This window comes from Callithrix jacchus, chromosome 9 (assembly GCF_049354715.1).
Source record: "Callithrix jacchus isolate 240 chromosome 9, calJac240_pri, whole genome shotgun sequence".
NCBI classification, from domain to species: domain Eukaryota; kingdom Metazoa; phylum Chordata; class Mammalia; order Primates; family Cebidae; genus Callithrix; species Callithrix jacchus.
The window spans coordinates 134,171,158-134,192,156 of record NC_133510.1 but is presented as its reverse complement, the minus strand read 5'-3'; the positions used below and the strand labels follow the sequence as shown (position 1 = coordinate 134,192,156).

The following is a 20,999-nucleotide window of genomic DNA, read 5'->3' as shown; positions in this document are numbered from 1 at the left end:
TCTATTTTAATATTCATAGCATCAGTAATATTTAATTAGTAATTAAATTCTAAATAATGTGTGTTAGACTAAACATTAACACTGATTATATTCACATTTGTGTATAATAAGCACAGATTATATACAAACGCATACAGACCTTTGCATACGCATTTCACATTGCATATCATGTCGTATGATGATGTGATAATTGTGATATTTGCCAACAGATGGGTTACCAAGCTTGGTGTGATAATAGCCTCCTCTCCTGGACTTTGCACCGGCCAGCTTTTGAGCCCTCCCCACTCCCGTCCTCACGCGGAGTGTTCCAAGTGGAACATTTCAGGGCAAGTGTGAACATGGAACTGCAACGGAATTCCTTCTCCTTTTGAGTTTTAACTGAAATCCCCTGATCCTAGACAGATGGATTCGGGATTTTAGCAGAACCCATCTTCAGGCGGTAGGAGGAAAACCTCAGGTAACATTTTGCACAGTCCCAGGAGAGTCCACAGGTGACAAGACCAGCTGGCCGAAAATCCTGAGGGGCACTGCCCATCCAATCATCTTGTCATGTCCCATCCCCATGGCCAAAGTATCTGACAGTGAGGGTGTGGGGTAAATGGTTTACAGCATAGATTAGTGAAGACTATAAAAATCAGGAGTGAGTAAGCATTTATTAGGAACTGGGGTCACAGTCGCTCAGAGATCTTTGCTAACAAACAGGCAGAGGAGAAGGATGCCTGAGCCTCTGGCAGCCGTCAGCCCAGCTGAAGACACATGGGAGAGCTAACAGGGTCTGTGGACCTGACAGCAACCCCAGCTCAGACTTTCTAGCTCCACTGTCACAGGGATAACCAACTGGAGGGACCTCCATGGTTTTCCGTCCTGCTTTTAGGCTCACTTTTACATTGGATCCCGTCTTTCTGGGGGAGACCTATTTACTGCAAAGTTAAATGGATCACTTGCGGTTGCGTTAGCGAGCTAGGCTATACAAACCCCTAAGTCAGACTGTTGGATTGGCAACATTAATTTTGGAAACCAGTCATCTCCCAGTTGAAAGAGCAGTCAGTTTATGTGCTGAAAAGGATCACAGGGTAAGACTGACAGGGTCAGAACTGGCTTCTACACTGATCTAGAAAATGCCTCAGTTGCTCTGAGCTTCACAGGAAAAGTATGAGCCATGTAGGCTCTGGAGGTTATCCAGTAAGACAGTAATTTAGCCATGATTCTCATGGATGTATGTTTCACAAACAGCTTCCAATGATTTTTTTAAATTCAGCTACATAAGAAATGCTGATTTTAATGTTTCTAAGAAATCAAATGTTTGATGAGGTATTTTTAAATGAACCTTAGTTTTCCATTAAAATGGTATGCTTTTCCTCCCCCAAAGAAGATAATCCATCCTCTTCTGTCTATTTTGTTCTGAAAACAAGCAGCTGACTTAGAAGACCCCTGAGAATTTGAAAGAATATATACACCCTCTGGTTCAGTGGTCCCCAACCTTTTTCAGTGGCACCAGGAACCAGTTTCATGGAAGACAATTTTTCCATGCACAGGGTGGGGGAGGTGTGGTTTTGGGATGATTCAAGTGCATTATATTTATCATGCACTTTATTTCTATTATTATTATATTGTAACATATAACGAAATAATTCTACAATTCACCATCATGTAGAATCGGTGGGAGCCCTGAGCTTGTTTTCCTACAACTAGTGGTCCCGTGTGGGAGTGATGAGAGAGAGTGACAGATCATCAGGCATGAGATTCTCATAAGTAGCTCACAACCTGGATCCCTCGCATGCGCGGTTCACAATAGGGTTGCTGCTCCCAGGAGAATCAAATGCCCCTGCTGATCTGACAGAAGGTGGAGCTCGGGTGGTAATTCGAGTGATGGGGAGCAGCTGCAAATATAGATGAAGCTTCTCTCTCACCCACTGCTCACCTCCTCTGTGCAGCCCGGTTCCTAAGAGGTCACAGATTGGTACCAGTCTGTGGCCCAGGGACTGGGGACCCCTGTTCTAATGTACTGCAGTCTTCCTTTAGAGTTAACCCTAGTGGTGATTCTTTAACAACCTGGATCTGCTCTCTTGACTGGGACATGTGCTCGCTTGCTAGCCAAGACATAGTGAGTTTAGCTACTACCAAATAGAATTGGCCTTAGGATTCATTGTAGATCCGAACGTGACAGAACAAAGAACACAAGTCCATAAATGCTCACCTACGGTTGCAGAGAGATTTGAGTAGGCAGAGTCATTGGAATACACAAAGGTGGAATTACGGGAGGGAAGCACAGTGAGCTTGTGGGTTCGGGACGCTGGGTGAAACACAAAAAGAAAAAGCACAGCACGTGAGACAAAAGACAAATGGGACCAACATATCTCTCAAGCTGCAGCAGGAGGGGCTCTTTCATCCAAGAGCACGCAGGACTTTCTGTCTGGACCTCACACCCCCACCCACCCTGTTTACTTTAGTCAGCAGCCCGGCCACTCAGTTCCCACGCCAGGGCGTCATGGCTGCTGACTTTGGCCAGAAGCAATAGTTCTGATTTTCTAGCTCCAACACCTATGCAGATACTTAGTTGAGAGATATGAAATTGAACTTGGCCACTTATACACAGGCTCAACAAAAGGATGAATGTTACAATGTCACAAGAACCAATGAGACAGATACTCTGCATGAAAATGACTGCATGAAATGATGACAGGTGGACAAAACAACGGAGAATTCAGCAACAAAGGACAAAGCTGCATGTCCTCAAAAGGCTTGCCAAAGCCATTCACCTGTCCCCAGCAGCAAAACATGCTGATGGAGTCTATTCTTTCCTTTTTTCCCTTAAGAAGCCAGCAATCAAACTGAAATATGCCAGCATAGCATTACAGCCTAGAGAACGCCAGGAGGGATGTGCAGAGAAACCTTCACCATTGCAGTGTCCAGGACCAACACTGATGTATTAGGGACAGAACTCAGCCAGTGTGCAACTGCATCTGTGTAACTGTATCACCTCAGGAGAAGGACGTTTCATAGGTAAAGGTTTCAAAGCCCCGAGAGTTACTGATTGAAGCCACTACAATGACTTCAGGCATAGGGGCGAGGAGAGAAAGACACGGATAGTTATTCCCACTCCTGTTTGAAACAACTCCTAGCATCTTAGTTGCTGTGTCCTGGAACAGTGAGCTGTTTCAAGAATGCATTACCACCGGATGAAACGACCTCCTTCCCACAGCTTTAAAATAAAGGCCTTGAGGAAAGAAAACTAGATGCCTACAAGAGAATATGGTTTGTTTGAACCCGAGCCAGTCGTGAAACAAACTCTCACAGGGGCTTTTTCAGCCCCGCCAGGCCAACCATTTGGAAAAGACATCTGGCTCTAGGGTGGTTTCCAACTGTGGCCATATTGCTGCCCTTGAGGCAGGCAGACGAGAGCGATGTGGGCAGGAAGCTCGTGGCACCATGCAAGAGCCCTTTACGGAGCGCGCTCTCCTCAACTGTGAGAACACCAGCAGCAGAGGCAGCACTGATGGTTCTCAATTTAAAATTTTTAAGGAAACATTTCAGAAGCTTCAGCAGTGATGTCCAGCAACACATTAAATCACGGGAGTAAGGAAAATGCCAGTGTGCTGGTGTGGAAAGCACAGTCACCGGCAATATACAGCTTTAAAAAGAAAATGCCTCCCACAGAACCAGAACAGGAGGGACTGAAGCACGTGCTAGGACTGCTGTACAGTAAACCCTTGCCATATACCTCAGCCATCTGACACAATCAAGAGCACTCAGTAAATGACAATAAAAATGGAAAACCATCCGAAGTCATACAAAGCTTACAGTTTTTTGTTTTGTTTTGCTTTTGTGATGGAGTTTCGCTCTTGCTGCCCAGGCTGGAGTGCAATGGTGCAATCTCAGCTCACTGCAACCTCCACCACCTGGGTTCCAGCAATTCTTCTCCCTCAGCCTCCCAAGCAGCTGGGATTACAGGCATGTGCCACCACACCCAGCTAATTGTTGTGTTTTTAGTAGAGACGGGGTTTCTCCATGTTGATCAGGCCGATCTTAAACTCCCAACCTCAGGTGATCCACCTGCCTCGGCCTCCCAAAGTGCTGGGATTACAGGCATGTGCCACCACACCCAGCTAATTGTTGTGTTTTTAGTAGAGACGGGGTTTCTCCATGTTGATCAGGCCGATCTTAAACTCCCAACCTCAGGTGATCCACCTGCCTCGGCCTCCCAAAGTGCTGGGATTACAGGCATGAGCTAGTGCGCCTGGCTCAACAGTTCTTAAAAGTCCTTATTAGGAAGGGGAAAAAATACCCAGGAATATGTGAGGTTTCTCCTACCAGCAAGTGTCTGAATTAACTCAGAGTCTTTTTGGAATTGGCTCTCATCGGAAACATCTCAGGCAATGCTTAATCTTTTCAAACGAAGCTGATGTGTGGAGAAGCTGATTGGTAGGTGGTGCATTTGCTGAACGCAACGGGGCCCTTCGCACATGAGTTGGTCTTAGTTTTCATGACCTCAGATATCTGCTTCAAATAGGCCCCTGCCCTGGCCAGCATGCAGATGACAACTGTCCTTTCCACCTGGAAGAGAGACACCTGGACCTGGACGCAGAGGCATCCTCATGGCAGCTTCTGTTTCAAGGTTGTTGGGGAAAATGCACATTTTAATTGTATTTGAATCAGAAACTCTGCCATTCAATATGTCATAGCTCTCTCTATAAAAGTTCTAGTAAAATACTTTGTGGCCTGCACAGTGGCTCACGCCTGTCATTCCAGCACTTTGGAAGGCCAAGGCAAGAAGATTGCTGAGGCCAGGAGCTTGGGATCAGCCTGGAAACACAGCAAGACCACATCTCTACAAAATTTAAAAAGCTTTGAAATAATTATGACGGGAAGTTATGCAAGTATTTGTTCATCTCTATTGCCCTGGCTTCAAAGCTGATTCTGTTCACATCTGCTCCCCCGATGACCCTGGGATTCCTGGGCCAACAGCCACTCTTACCACCCATGTCCCCCAATGGCCCTGGGATTCCTGGGCCCAGCTACTCTCAGCACCCGTGTCTCCTGATGGCCCTGGGATTCCTGGGCCCACAGCTGCTCTCAGCACTCATGTATTCCAATGGCCCTGTGATTCCCAGGCCCACGGCCACTCTCAGCACCCATGTCCCCCATGGCCCTAGGATACCCAGGCCCAGCCGCTCTCAGCACCCATGTCCCCCATGGCCCTGGGATTCCCAGGCACACAACCACTCTCAGCACCCATGTCCCCCATGGCCCTGGGATTCCCAGGCACACAACCACTCTCAGCACCCATGTCCCCCATGGCCCTGGGATTCCCAGGCACACAACCACTCTCAGCACCCATGTCCCCCATGGCCCTGGGATTCCCAGGCACACAACCGCTCTCAGCACCCATGTCCCCCATGGCCCTGGGATTCCCAGGCACACAACCGCTCTCAGCACCCATGTCCCCCATGGCCCTGGGATTCCCAGGCACACAACCACTCTCAGCACCCATGTCCCCCATGGCCCTGGGATTCCCAGGCACACAACCACTCTCAGCACCCATGTCCCCCATGGCCCTGGGATTCCCAGGCACACAACCGCTCTCAGCACCCATGTCCCCCATGGCCCTGGGATTCCCAGGCACACAACCGCTCTCAGCACCCATGTCCCCCATGGCCCTGGGATTCCCAGGCACACAACCACTCTCAGCACCCATGTCCCCCATGGCCCTGGGATTCCCAGGCACACAACCACTCTCAGCACCCATGTCCCCCATGGCCCTGGGATTCCCAGGCCCAGCCGCTCTCAGCACCCATGTCCCCCATGGCCCTGGGATTCCCAGGCACACAACCACTCTCAGCACCCATGTCCCCCATGGCCCTGGGATTCCCAGGCCCAGCCGCTCTCAGCACCCATGTCCCCCATGGCCCTGGGATTCCCAGGCACAGCCGCTCTCAGCACCCATGTCCCCCATGGCCCTGGGATTCCCAGGCCCAGCCGCTCTCAGCACCCATGTCCCCCATGGCCCTGGGATTCCCAGGCACAGCCGCTCTCAGCACCCATGTCCCCCATGGCCCTGGGATTCCCAGGCACACAACCACTCTCAGCACCCATGTCCCCCATGGCCCTGGGATTCCCAGGCACACAACCACTCTCAGCACCCATGTCCCCCATGGCCCTGGGATTCCCAGGCACACAACCACTCTCAGCACCCATGTCCCCCATGGCCCTGGGATTCCCAGGCACACAACCACTCTCAGCACCTGTGTCTCTACCTCCAGTTGTATCCTGAAGTTCATGGATTCCATCCACATTCTCCAGTGGCCAGTAATGGGAAGCAGATGCCAAGACCTGAAATCCTTGGGGAAAAAAGAAAAAAAGTTTTAAATCATCATTAGGAAGGAAAGAACTACAGGATTAGAACTGCTTGGCATACGCATTGCGGAGGAAGAGTAAAGGATCACTAGGGCTATGGGAGATACTGAAAGCGTGTTTAATAATCCAATACACACTATTGGTTAAAAAAAGAAACTCTTCAATCAGAAGATGGCAAATAGTTTCTTAACTGGACAAAACAGGGTAAACAGGAACAGATGCCTCTTACCGCATGAAAACAGAAGCCACTGTGCTTACTGGTGACACACTAGAGGCATGCCCATTCATGTCAGGAAAAAGATAAGAATGTTCCATAACCTACTGTCATTTACCATTGTATTAGAGTTAATATCTAATTGTAATCACACAAAACAATGCAGGTAAAAGTCATTTTAAAAGAGGAAAAAAACTAACATGAATAGTATGCCAAACACTGAAGCATTAACAAACACTTCCTCATTTCATTGTAATAATAATTTATAAGAGAATTGAATTATTGGCCTATTCATAAAGACAAGAAATGAAAGTCTTGCACAAAATCACAGCAGCAGTTCACTGTAGATGCAATACTCACAGACAAGACCTTCCGAGTGCGATCCTGTCATTCTGTTTCCCTCCACGCCTCCTCCACACTAAGCATTACTCAGTTCCAAATTTCCTCCATGACCACCGCACTTTGAGTAAACATAACTTTATCCAGGTATATTATTTTCTAATCTGCTCTTCTCACTGAATGCTATAGGAATTATTTCTTTGTTTCTAGCTAGCCCTCATAGTTAAGTTTGGGTCTGCACCGTAACAGGTCTGAACATTCCCCTGCTAATGAACAATCGACAGTTTCCCTTCCTTACTCGTCCAGGTGGCACTGGCATGAGTGGCTTTATGCATACAATTTTATTCTTCTCTTGGATTAGTCCTCCGTGATTCATTCCCAGAAGTGGAAATAACGGTCCAGATGACTACATCATCAGCAGCTGCCCAAATGACTGCTGAATCACAGAAAAGTACAAACTAATAATCTTTGTGTTATTCCTTGTTCTAAATGAAACTTTTTAGAGAAGAGATAGTAAGATCATTATTTTCAAATGATGTATGCCTGATAACCAAAGTGGAAAACTATTACAAATAAGAAAAGAATTTAGTAAGTGAAAAACTATGACGAACAAGGAAAGAATTTCGCAAGGAGGCTTATACAAATTTAACACACAAATGTCAACTGCCTTCCTGTATTCCAACAACAATGCTACCAAAAAAGTTCTCACTTATAAATGCAGCCAACAAAAAGAAAATATTTACAAACACACGAATAAGAATTGTACAAGATTTTTACAAAAAAAAACAAAAAATAATTCTGAGGGATGTGAAAGAAGCCTTGAATGCATGAAGGATTCAATGACTATTCATGGAAAAGCCGACCCGATGCCATAAACTACACTTGAATCTATGAGTATTAGGAAATTTGTTGTAAAAATACTGAGAATTTTTGTGGGAGAGTTACCTGATTAGTGAGTTTATATAAAAAGAAAATCTGGAAAAGCAGAAGACGGTAAAGAGAGGAGATGAGCACTCACAACGAAAGTCAGGGCGTACAACTGCAACAATAAAGATGGCTCACAGTTACACACGGAGCCATCTTAGTGGCAGAAAAGACCACAAAGACACCAAGTACATATGGAAATTTAGTTTGTGATAAAGGTAGTCCTTTTTTTTTTTTTTTTGAGACAGGGTTTTGCTGTTGTCGCCCAGGCTAGAGTGCAGTGGCACGATTTCGGCTCACTGCAACCTCCGCCTCCTGGGTTCAAGCGATTCTCCTGACTCAGCCTCCTGAGTAGCTGAGATTACAGGCAACCACCATCATGTCTGGATGATTTTTTTATTTTTAGTAGAGACGGGGTTTCACCATGCTGGACAGACTGGACTCAAACTCCTGACCTCAGATGATCCACCCGCCTTGGCCTCCCAAAGTGCTGGGATTACAGGCATGAGCCAATGCGCCTGGCCCCAGAGGTGGTCTTTTAAATTAGAGGAGAAATATTATTCCACAAAGGTCCTGGAACCAGTTCACCACCTGGAAAAATTTAAGATCCTAACCTCACTCTTTATACCAGAACAATCTGTAGATAGATCAAAATTTACAAGTAATAAAATCAAACACAAAAGCTTCTGCAGAAAACAGGCTACACTTTTAACAACATACCTTTTAAAATTTTCTATGCAGAAAAAAAAATCCAAGCAAAATCAAACCCAGGAGTGATGTTTATATAATACATATTACAGACATGTACTGATTCTTTTTAGAAGTATTTAATGTATTATATTCATAAAACTCCTGCTATTAAAAAGAACCCGCAGAATGTTGAGGCAAAGGAGATAATCAAATAGTTTAATGCAAAAGAAATACAAGTTATGTACAAATATATTAAACGATGCCCACCTTGCTCATAAGTTTAAAAAGTATATTAAACAACAGTGAGCCTATCAGACTGGCAGGCAGAAAGTGAGCTATATTAAGCTGGCAAGTTCTTGATGGGAGTTCAAACCAGTACATCCTTTCTGATGGGTAATTCGGCAATATCTCTCCCAATTTTAACTGTACGTTCCCTTTGATCTACTAATTCCACTCCTAGGAATTTATTCTAGAGATATTCTCACACATATGATTAAAGACCTCTAAGCAAGGCTGGTTTGTTGCAGAATTTTTTAATAGTATCAGAAACCTGAGAATAGCCTAAATGCTCATCTACAGAGCAGTCGCTAAATATGGCACATCCACACATTGGCCTGGAGTACAGCTGGGACGAATTCCAAGGTTCATAAATGCACTGAGATGGCATGTTCTTTAATTCACATTGTTTAGTTTTTTAAAATTTAAGTGAGAAAAATGTGTATACAATGAGCTCTTTGTGTAAAATACAATTGCTTTAGGGCAGGGATGGAGAAAAGAAGACAGAGAGAGGTGTCTGGATAGACAGCCCAGAAACCAATATTGGTATCTGGGGAGTGAAAAAATGGAAAAACTGAGCGGGAGGTGTAAGAATATTTATGTTACATTATCTTTTTGTTCTATTTGAATTTTCAATCTGTATTCCTTTAGAAATATTTTAAGAGCTGCTTTTACAGTTGAAGTGCCATAGGTAGTTATGAGCACAGCACACTTGCAGACCAAACTGATGCCCTCCATCTAACATGGGAATTTTTGTCCACAGGGTGCCAAACATCTGTACATGTCCAGATCATGGTTCCACTTTTCAGTTTGCATCTGTCCCTTCAGTTTTACGTACACAAGTTCAAAAGGTAAGCCAGGAACAAAGTTAACTTTGTAATATGAGCTAAAGAGAAGTATCTAAACAATAACCTAAGTACCTTGTTACTATCTAAATAAAGTAACCCTATCTAAATCAAGTAGCATGTTAGAAAGTAATGCCTGACTTCAGCTGATTTCCAGTGGGGGCGGTGCTAGACTATTAAGATATAATATTAAGAATCTGAAATGCAAAAATCAAAACTATTCATTTTCACTCCTGTGCTTTTTTCCTCTAAAATCTAGGATATTCATTCCATGAAGAGGAGGAAACCTCACTGACTTGTTATTCAAGTTATCTGGGAAAAAAAAATTGTACAAGGAAATAATATCTGTTATACAAAGAACAGATGTGAGTTCAGAATCCTCATCTTGATAAAATAAACCCTGAGGACAATAAATCCTTCCTATTCTTTCCATTTGTAAATGGCCACAATGAGTCCTGGCAGAAAGGCTGACAGAGTAAAGTGATACGTGTCTCATTCACTCTAGAGCCAGCCAGGGTTCATGGGTGGCCAGTGATGAGAAGAGGGGGTCTGAGGTCAGAGCATTGCCTCCTCTCCACACCACTGCACTTCAGACAAGTGTAAAACAACTCAATTGTCACAGATGTTTTGCAACCAGCAACACTGACTGCAAGCAAGTAATAAAGGGGCTGCAAGCTGTAACACCCACAGGGGCCGGTAAGTCTGGCTGGTGAGTCCAGAGGAGTGACCTGGACAGAGTCCAGGGATGGTATCCAAGGAGGTGAACAGCCCCGGGGCACAGGCCAGACTCATCAGAACAGATGCTGGAAACCATTAGCTGGCACCACGGGAGTCGTAGGGCAGTAGAGGCTGTGGCACCGTGGAAACCGTGGCCCGTCTAATGAAGTAGTGTTTCCCGATGCCAAAGCATTGCTGCTCTGCAGGAAGCTTTGCCCAGAACTGTCAAGTCTTCATTTTTGAAGAGGAGTCAGAAATACAGATTTTTTTAATGCAAAGATCTATCAAAATTTTAATGTTAGCAATTTTTTAAAATAAAACATTGTGTGGTGCTAATGGGATGCGCTGAATTCAGCCCACAGGTTCCCTTTTAGAACTCAAGGAGTAAAACAACTCGCAGTCCAACAAGTTTCATTAGAGCAAGACAGTCTCATTCTTTTGGGGAAAAGGCAGTCTGTGGCACATTTCCTATCGAGAAGGTGGCATGAGGCCGTCTAGCTCTGCACCCACCTTGGTTTTCCCCAAACTCTTCTAAAGACTAAACGTACTTCTTAGGCAAATGGGCTAGCCAAGCAAAAACATGGTCATTTCCCTGGAAAACAAATAGCAGAGGGCAGCGACAAAGAAAATGGGAGGGTGGTGAAGAAGAGAAAGAGAGAACAAGGGGGAGAGAGAGGTAAGGGCAGAGAGAATAAGAGGTGTTTTCAGCCCACATCACCTCAGTTCTTCAGAATTAATTTCTCATCCATATGTAAAGTTTTATTAAGTTTGGAGGGAGGGAGGGAGGGAGGGAGAGAGAGAGAGAGAGAGAGTGTGTGTGTGAGAGAGAGAGACAGAGATGAGAGACAGAAGTGTTAATACTCAAAAAAGTTAACAAAACCTTTAATTTTTCCTTTTCCATTTTTCTTCCAGATTTCCCTTTTCTTCTCCCTTCCCAGTTACTTATTCCTTGCGTGAGTCCAGGGAAATTTCCTTCCCTTGGTTTCCCATAGGGAAATAAGTCTTCAGTGCTGCACTGACCTGATCCAGCTGAAATCTACCACACAGAGGAACAGTGGGCCCTGCCGAATGTCAGACTGGCCTTCATGGCTCCACCTTCCTTTGCTTCCAACACATGGAGCTCATTTTTCCCGAAGGACTTGGCCTGCTGTTACCAGGGCCTAGAATGCTGTTCCCCATGTTTTGTGTAGCTGATGCTATGATTCAGATCTCAGTTCACAGGACCCCTCCCCTCAGACCACCCCTTTGTCACCACCACCATCCATTCTTTCTTTCAAGTCCTTGTTTTCTCATGGCATTTACTACTATTTGAGATTGTCTGTCAGGATATTTACGTGCTGTCTTCTCTATCAGACTCCGTTCCTTGAATGTTCTACTTACACTGGATACGTGATAACCCACGTCTAAGACAGGAGGCACAGGGTGTGGGTGAGAGAGAGAGATTTTTGCATTTTGAATCTCCCAAATTTTTAATGTTAGCAATTTAAAAACTAACTATGTATTAATGCAAAAATAAATAAACATCGAATATAATTATCTGTATAATTCTAGTGTCTACAAAATCTCTATCTGCCAAATTTCCACTTCTTCAATAGGACATAAACATTGTTTTTAAAAATCCTATAAACACTATGAAGATGAAGAATAAAGTTTCTGCCATGGCCTAGAGGTTCCGACAGTTCTTTGTAAACTCTACAACATGATGGAGATCTAAGGAATTACAATTTCTGTAATGCCTGGCCTCCCAGACTCCTAAAGAGAGCAGGTAAAGTGAGCCACCCCAAATTCCAGGAAATGGGCTGGAGCTGGCTGCGCCGGGTGCCCCGGGACTAGGAAGCTGCTGGGTAATGACATGCTTTGGGTTTTTCTAAGTTCCCTTTTCCTCATTACAAATGCCATCTACAAAATGGCATGCTTATAAACTCTGTAAGAATGACCTGCAATTTACTGGCCGGTGCCACGTATGGATTTAATCAATCTTCACAGCTTCCTAAGGCTATCCCTGGGGAACAGAAGCAAGAAGTCGGACAGGCTGGGGCCCTGGAAAAGCTTTCAGATGTGGAAAGGGGCCCAGACTCTGCAGACCCCGGATTTCCCTCTCCAAACCTTCCTCCTGGCTTCCCTGTAAAGTGGGAAGGTGGCTCAGTAGTCCGTGGGGCCCCTGCACTACGATTCTGTAATTCCTCCAGAATGGCAACCCACGGTCAGCTAAGCACTGTGGGTTAGCTGATAATGCAAAGGCTCAACAGTTTCAAGTTGATTTCTCAATGATTTAAAGTTGTTTTGCAATTACTTACAAAACAAAACACCTCTCTACATGGTATACATAAAGACCTGGCAAATATCTGGTTACCTCTGCCAGTGTAGACAGGCAAACCAGGTAATACAAGCCAAAACAGCCACCTGTGAGTTGAATGCATGCTGGTTGGCCAGCTTTATTGATACGGTTTACCAGATGACCAGCAAATCTTCAGTGATTATGCAGAGACAAGTCAATAAATACATAATATTCTGAGACAGGGTCTCACTGTGTCACTCCGGCCGGAGTGCAGTGGTGTGACCACAGTTTACTGCAGCCTCACACTTCTGCACTAAAGTGATTCTCCTGCCTCAGCCTCCCAAGTAGCTGGGACTACTGGCATGCACCACCATGCCGGGCTAAATGTTTATTTTTTGTAAAGATAGGGTCTCACTATGTTGCCCAGGCTAGTCTTCCTGTGATCCTCCTGGCTTGGCCTCCCAAAGTGCTGGGATTAGAGGTGTGAGCCACTGCGCCAGCCCAACAAATATTGATAGAGGGCCTTCTATGCGTAAGGCACAGGGCTGGTTGCCAGAATGAGAAAACAAGAAATGCGTAATAGTTGTGAGAACCTTTTACAAAACATACAGTTCTGTGTGGCTGTGGTGGAAAATAAGCTGGGCTTCAGAAGCCCCAGCTCCTGCCTCCTTCTTAAGGCTCCCCTAGCACCTGAGTGAACCTATGGCCCGGTACTGACCACTCAGTACTGTTCTCCAAGAACCTCTCTCTGTGTCTGCCCCCCGACTCCCCCAGCACTGTGGCTTCTTGGACTTAATACTGTGTCTTCTGAGTCCTGTGACCCTGAGCAAATCTCACTTGATCTGTCTGAAAGACAGGCTGCCCGCCTGCGGTGTGAGGGCATGACACTACCACAGGGCTCTTGCGAAGATGATGTAAAAGCAGTGTTTCGAAAGGCCCAGTGTGCAGACAAACTGGCCGGTTTTAATAGCTGTTTAGCACTCTTTAGAATGAAATGTCGCGTGTTATAAAGCTGTTCTCTCGCTAATGGACATTTAGGTTGTTTCTATTGGTGTCTGTGAGGCCTGTACCCATCATGAACACTCTGGAGGAAACACAACAGGGTCAGGCCTCCTCTCCCAGGCTCCCTGGAGGGCCGGTGAGCCTCAAGGACGGAAGCTGGACCTTGAAGGAAGCCCTAGATCCTGGTTCACACAGACGGCCAGGGATGGGGCTTTGCAGCAGGAAACAAGGTAAGCAGGGTCTGAGATGTGGGAAGAGAAGACAAAAAGAAAGGACTGGGCGGGGTGCTGTGGCTCCCGCCTGTAATCCCAGCACTGTGGGAGGCCGAGGCAGGCAGATCTGAAGTTAGAGTTCAGGACCAGCCTGGCCAACATGGCAAAACCCCATCTCTACGAAAAATACAAAAATTACCTGGGCATGGTGGCGCATGCCTGTAGTCTCAGCTACTCAGGAGGCTGACGCAGGAGAATCACTGAAACCCTGGAGGCAGAGGTTGCAGTGAGCCAAGATCACCTCACTGCACTCCAGCCTGGGTGACAGAGCAAGACTCTGCCTCAAAAAAAATAAATCGTGTGTAGGATAGAATGGAGGGAGAAGGGGAGGGAGAGAGGAAATGAGGGAGGAAAATGGAGAAAAAGGAAAGGATACAGGAAACGAAGTGAGAGAAGGCAGGAAAGGGGAGAAGGGGGAGGAGGGGAGAGGGGGAGGAGGGAAGAGGGTGGAGGAGGGAAGAGGGGGGAGGAGGGGAGAGGGGGGAGGAGGGGGGAGGAGGGGGAGGAGGGGGAGGAGGGAGAGGAGGGGAAGAAGGAGAGGAGGGGAGAAGGTGAGGAGAGAGGGGAGCGGCGAGGAGGAGGGGAACGGCGAGGAGGAGGGGAGCGGCGAGGAGGAAGGGGATCGGCGAGGAGGAAGGGGAGCGGCGAGGAGGAGGGGAGCGGCGAGGAGGAGGGGAGCGGCGAGGAGGAGGGGAGCGGCGAGGAGGGAGGGGAGCAGGGAGGAGGACGGGGAGCGGCGAGGAGGACGGGGAGCGGCGAGGAGGACGGGGAGCGGCGAGGAGGAGGGGATCGGCGAGGAGGAGGGGATCGGCGAGGAGGAGGGGATCGGCGAGGAGGAAGAGGATCGGTGAGGAGGAAGGGGAGCGGCGAGGAGGAGGGGAGCAGGATGTTTTGTTCATGGAGGACACCTAAGTATTCAGCAAATGTGTCCACCTTCACCATTATCCTGAAAAGGAAGGAAGGAAGAGAAAAAAAGGAGAAGTTCAAAAACAATTTGCAGTGAGAGGAGGACGAGGGAGGATGAGGAGACAGAGAGGGACTGCCAGAGGCTGGAAAACTGAGGAGAAAGGAACCTTCCGGTTTCAAGAGCTCAGGAGGCACGGCTGCCTTCACCGTGCTTTCCCACACAGACTCCGGGTCACCACGCCCTTCCATCCCTTTCTATTGTCATCAGCACCACCACCGTCTCTCTAAATGGCCTCATGACCAGAAAATGCTGATTTCTACCCTAAATCAGGACTTAGAAGAGCAAAGGCTCTATATGGAACAAAGACTGAGTTCTAACTGCTCCTTGAAGTTTAGAGTCAAGAATGCAAGTGCATATGTGTGCATGTGTGTACATGGCTGCATGTGTGTACATGTCTGTGCATATGTGTGGATCTGTTAATGTGTGTGGATGTGTAAATGTGTGTGCATGTGGGTGCCTGTGTGTACATGTGTGCATGTGTGATCTGTGTAAATGTGTGTGGATGTGTGTAAATGTGTAAGTGTTCATGTGTGGGGATATGTATGTGTATGTGCATGTGAAGATGTGTGTGGACACATGTGGATGTGCACAAGTGTGTGTGAACGTGTGTGAGGTATACAAGTGTGGGCATATGTGTATGTGTGTGATGCATGTGTAATCATGTGCAGATGTGTGTAGACATGTGGACATGTGTGAATGTGGGTGCATGTAGGTCTGCATGTGTGCAGAAATATGTGGATGTGTGTGGATGCATGTAGATGTGTGTGGTCTGCGTGAATGTGGTCATGCGTGTAGACATATGGGGGTAGGTGGACATGTGTAAATATACGTATGTGGATATACATGGACATGTGTTGGCACGTGGGTGTGGGAGTGGGTGCGCATGGATGTGCATGTGCAGGCATGTGTCAGCACCTGCGAATTGTGTGTACACGTGTGTGAATGCCTGTTGACATGTTGGCACATGTAGATGTGTGGGCATGTGTGGGTGTTTTTGCATGTGTATGCATGTGTGGCAACATGTCTGGGTGTGTGTAGATGTGTGAGTATGTGATGTGTGTTGGCACGTGGGTGTGGTGTGCATGGATCTGCATGTGTATGCATGTGTGTCAACACGTGGATTGTGTGGACACGTGTGTATTCATGTTGACACATGCTGGCACATATAGATGTGTTGGGCATATGTGTGGACTTTTTGCATGTGTATGCATGTGTGTCAACATATCTGCATGTGTGCGGATGTGAGTGATGTGCGTTGGCACATGTGGGCATGTGTTGACACATGTAGGCATGTGGCATGGGGAGGGCACGTGGACACATGTGCATGTGTGAGAATGCATGTGGACTCTATGTCATAAGCAGAAGTCCAGGGAGTGCCCATATAGCTTTTCTGCAACACTGAGCATCAGTGAGAGCCATGCTGAGGCCATGGGGGCCACCTGCCTCCTGCAGGACCAGTGTACGCAGCTCTGCCTGACCACCCTGCAGTTAGAGGGGCCGCCTCTCCCCTCCTCTCAAGCCAGGAGGCCTGCATTCATGAAAAGCGAGGCGCCCATGGCGGACATGTCCTCTCTTTAACACAGCACTGGGCATGCTTACTCATTCCCAAGCCACAGGAGCCCTTGTTTCTTTCTTTCTCACAGTTTCCATACCCTTTTAAAAGGGGCTCCCTATGTGTGTGGACGAAAGAGAAGTGGCAGCATCCCCATCCCCGAGCTGGTGAATGGAGGTGGTGACAACGCCTGGAACATCCTGGCTTGGGCCATCAGGCAGCCGGAAAGGAGGCAGAGGCTGAGGGCACAACACCTATCCCCAGACCCCAGCAGGCTCCTGGTGCTCCACCCAGAAAGGGGGCTCTCCCTGGAGGCCTGGCCAGCACCCTGGGATCTTCCCACAGTGCTGGCCTGAGTCCATTTGTGGTTATTAAAGGCTAGTTCCCGGCCAGGCGCAGTGGCTCACATCTGTAATCCCAACACTTTGGGAGGCCGAGATGGGTGGATCACCCAAAGTCAGGAGTTTGAGACCAGCCTGGCCAACATGGCAAAACCCTGTGTCTACTAAACATACAAAAATCAGCTGGGCGTGGTGGCATGGGCCTGTAATCCCAGCGGCTTGGGAGGCTGAGGCATGAGAATTGCTGGAACCTGGGAGGTGGAGGTAGGAGTGAGCTGGGACTGAGATCGCACCACTGAACTCCAGCCTGTGCGACAGAGTGAGACTTTGTCTCAAAAAAAGAAAAATAATAATAATAATAAAAATAAGTTTTAAAAAAGGCTGTTCCCCATCAAAAGGGGCAGGGCCATGCGATAGTGCATGGAGCTGGGCGGGGGCAGAGGCTGTGCTCACAGCAGGCTTCCCCACAGGGGTTCAGGCACCAGCAGGGTCTCCTCCCACCTCCTGCAGCTTCCAGCAGGGAGCAACAGCCCAGCTTGACCCTGTTGTGCCCAGAAAGCCTCATCTCCCACCCCTGCCAGCAGGGAGCAACAGCCCAGCTTGACCCTGTCGTGCCCAGAAAGCCTCGTCTCCCACTCCTGCCCTGGCTGACCGGAACATGCGCCCACACTCTTGACAGCAAAGGGCGTGTGCCTCCGTCTTCCCAGGAGAAGCCCCATCCTGATGCTACCTGATTGGGCATCACAATGGCCAAAGGAAGCTGGCTCCGGGGCAGGAGCAAGGGTGGCCCTCTGTCCTGAGCCCCACTCGTGGGCTGCTCCAGCCTAAGTCGCCCAGCACTCTGAGGCTGGAGGTCTCGGGACCCTGCTATGAGCCAGAGCTCCAGGCCCCTACAGTGACTCTGCCCCAAAGACATGCAATGGCACAGTGGCTCCCGCCTATCATCCCAGCACTCTGGGAGGCCAAGGCAAGCGGATCACCTGAAATCAGGAGTTCAAGACCAGCCTGGCCAACATGGTAAAACCCTGTCTCTACTAACAATACCAAAATTAGCTGAGCGTGGTGGTGTACACCTGTGATCCCAGCTACTTGGGAGGCTGAGGCAGGAGAATTGCTTGAACCGGGAGGTGGAGGTTGCAGCCACTGCACTGCAGCCTGGGCAATAGAGCAAGACTCCATTTCTTTAAGAAGGAGACAGAAGGCATTTAAGCAAAGAGATCACACTTCCTTAACCACAAGGTTTCATATGACCCCGCTAAGGGGCCACAAAGTTGCTTCTCTGTCCACCACTCAGCCGGTGAGGGGTAACAGAGCTGCCCAGGGTCAGAGCTTGTGGCAGGGCAGTGAGGTCGGGGACCAGGAGCCCAACAAGGGCCATCCGCTGATGCCTCAGAGATTAACAAGTAGGCTGTTCCCAGGATACCCGCACCAGGCAGGGGGAGAGCACAGTGCAGAGTGAGAAGGAAACACTCTTACCTGGATGGTCCTGAGATCTGGCATAGACACCATGCACCTGCACACAAAAGACCACGGTGTGAGACACGCTCAGGGAAAGCGCCTGGAAAAATCGAGCCCACCTCCCTCCCGGCCACTTAGGGACGCTACCTGAAGACTGTAGTAAAACAGCAGCAGCCGGGGGTACCAGCAGCACAGCCACAACAGCTTGGCCATGGCGTTTTCGGAAGTCAGAGCTCGGAGCCGAGCGAAATTCCTGAGGGTCTGTGAGAACGGGACCTCTTAACCTTCACTTCCTTGGAAAAGGGACATTTTCACAGGTTCCAGGGGGAGAAAAAGTTCTATTTCCTTAAAGGTTGTGAAACACAGCTGTCTTGGAGACCTAATAGGTGTTTCCTCCTTGTCCCAAAACTTGCGATTCTTCAGTGATCGATAAACACGCTGCAATGAGCAGAGCAGCTGTGGAATGCAGGGAGGAGAAAAGAGAGTCCAACTCGCAGTCCCGGGAAAGCGATCTCAGGTCACCACTGTGCCCACGACCTCCACCCGTGGACGGGAGGCTGTTTGTCCTGTGATATTTTCTTTTAATTTCAAGAGCTTCTGTTTGTCCGGGTCAGGTTTGGAGCTGCCCTTTCCTCTGAAGAAGGCTTTGTGCGCGATTTTCCCCTGGAGCTCCCGCCTGCTCCTCGGGCTTGTCCTGCACCCGCTCTCGAGCTCCCGAGCTCCTTCTGGTCTGGCTCAAGTTCACACCTCCGTCCTGCTCCCTGAATGGAGAGGGAGTGAGTGATGTAAGTCTCTCTCCTCAAACTTTGTTCTGTTCTCCTTCTCTATTTATAACCCCACTGCTGTGTCCTTCCTGGGTCCTAACTCTAGCCTGTTAAGAACAATTGAAATATTTTCAGGATCTCAGGCTCAGAAGCAAACCACGCAGACATGGTGCGTGTGTATTACTGGTTCTTCTGGCACTTCACAGTCAGCATTAATATTAATAAATACAAAATGCAAAACAGACCATAAACTCTGTTTACAGCTAAGTCCTGTTTGCCCAAAAAAAGAATAAAGTTGATGGATGAATGGATGGAAAAGAAAAACCAGCACACCCACTGTGCCCTCCATATTAAGCGCTGACCACATTTTTCTCTTTAATCTTCTCGGACGTCAGTGAAAGCTATGCAATCAATTACAAGGTAAGCTACACAATTATCACGTACCACGGATCCCTCCACCCCAGCACCAGAAGGATGTTCTCAATGGGATAGAAAAGAGTCAGCCCCTTTGCCACAGCCGTGCCTCGGTTTACCCAAGACCAAAGTTTATCCGCTCTATTCCAAATACACGTGTACACACAGAGAGACACACACCCTATAATTACAATCACAGCTATATTTGCTATGGGATTTAGGTAATATTTACCTCTTCATACTTTCTCCAACATTCACTAGCTGTGCTCTTAGGAAATTACTTAATCTCTCTGTTTTGAATTCCTCATCCTCGAAATGGGGTTAATGGTTCCTCCCCCTCAAGGCTGTAACAAGAAATTAGAGGCCAGATCCAAGGCAGAACTTGGAAAATATGTGGCACTCGATAAATGTTGCTATTTTTTATTAAGAAAAATGATCACTCAGTAAATGTTAGCTACGATTATTACTAGCAGGTATAGCGCACCCAATAAATGTTAGCTGATAGGGTTATCTCAATTGTCCTGACTTTACATGGGAATTAATAACCCTAAATCCAACATACTTCCTAAAGAGGATAAGAACATGACTTCCAATCTCTGTGAGATAGAAAAAAAGAAAGCGTTGTCAAAACGTTAGCTGATTATTTTTAACTTGTGCCTGCAGCCTACAACCAATCAGATGCTCTGATAGGCTGAGCCTCTCCGTGGAGCTGGAGAAGGGTTCCAGAGAGTTCCATCTCCTAGCACTGGAGAAAACGCAACTCCAGAGGCCCGGGGCCGTCTGTAATAACGACCTTTATCCTGTCGCCCAGGCTGGTCTGCTTCAGGGAAAAGGAATTTACAGCCTTTATCTCGGTTTCCTCAGCTCCCCAGTCCCCGCTGCCTCTTGCTGGAAAGAGGTGAAGGGAGGGACAGGCGGTTGCAGATTTTTCTCAGCCCCAGTTTTTTTTTTTGTTTTTTTTTTGAGACGGAGTTTCGCTCTTGTTACCCAGGCTGGAGTGCAATGTTGTGATCTCGGCTCACCGCAACCTCCGCCTCCTGGGTTCAGGCAATTCTCCTGCCTCAGCCTCCTGAGTAGCTGGGATTACAGGCAGGCGCCACCGTGCCCAGCTAATTTTTTTTGTATTTTTAGTAGAGACGGGGTTTCACCATGTTGACCAGGATGGTCTCGATCTGTTGACCTCGTGATCCACCCACCTCGGCCTCCCAAAGTGCTGGGATTATAGGCGTGAGCCACCGCGCCTGGCCTTCAGCCCCAGTTTTAACCTGGAAGAATTCAACCGATGCGGACCTTTCCCATCTCCGAGGGCGAACAAAGCCGGCATGGTTTCTTTTAATCACAAAACGGTCATCAGATAACGGGAGGCACCCCAATTCAATGGCTGTCATAAACACCAGGAATGGGGGGGGGAGCTGGGCAGGGGTAACGGTCATCAGATAATGGGAGGCACCCCAATTCAATGGCTGTCATAAAAACCAGGAATGGGGGGGGAGCTGGGCAGGGGTAACGGTCATCAGATAACGGGAGGCACCCCAATTCAATGGCTGTCATAAACACCAGGAATGGGGGGGGGAGCTGGGCAGGGGTAACGG

General features: G+C 47.8%; 1 protein-coding gene across 16 annotated transcripts in view; it reads right to left on the bottom strand.

The window, feature by feature from the left end:
* ADGRD1 (adhesion G protein-coupled receptor D1) overlaps positions 1-19,030 on the bottom strand; it is a 180,809-nt gene extending 161,779 nt beyond the window's left edge. For 8 of the 16 annotated variants that reach the window (XR_013522223.1, XM_078337776.1, XM_054239147.2 and 5 more), the window contains exons 1-4: positions 18,377-19,030; positions 18,248-18,284; positions 6,243-6,338; positions 2,198-2,293 (exon numbers count right to left, since the gene is read on the bottom strand). Coding sequence is in view for 15 of the 16 variants with exons in the window: in XM_078337776.1 (XP_078193902.1) it covers positions 2,198-2,293; positions 6,243-6,338; positions 18,248-18,284; positions 18,377-18,442 (295 nt within the window). In the remaining variant the exon portion in view is untranslated. The remainder of the gene's footprint in view (positions 1-2,197; positions 2,294-6,242; positions 6,339-18,247; positions 18,285-18,376) is intronic. The other 8 variants (XM_054239145.2, XM_035258215.3, XM_078337778.1 and 5 more) reach the window with 3 other exon arrangements.
* Between the last annotated feature and the right edge of the window lie 1,969 nt (positions 19,031-20,999).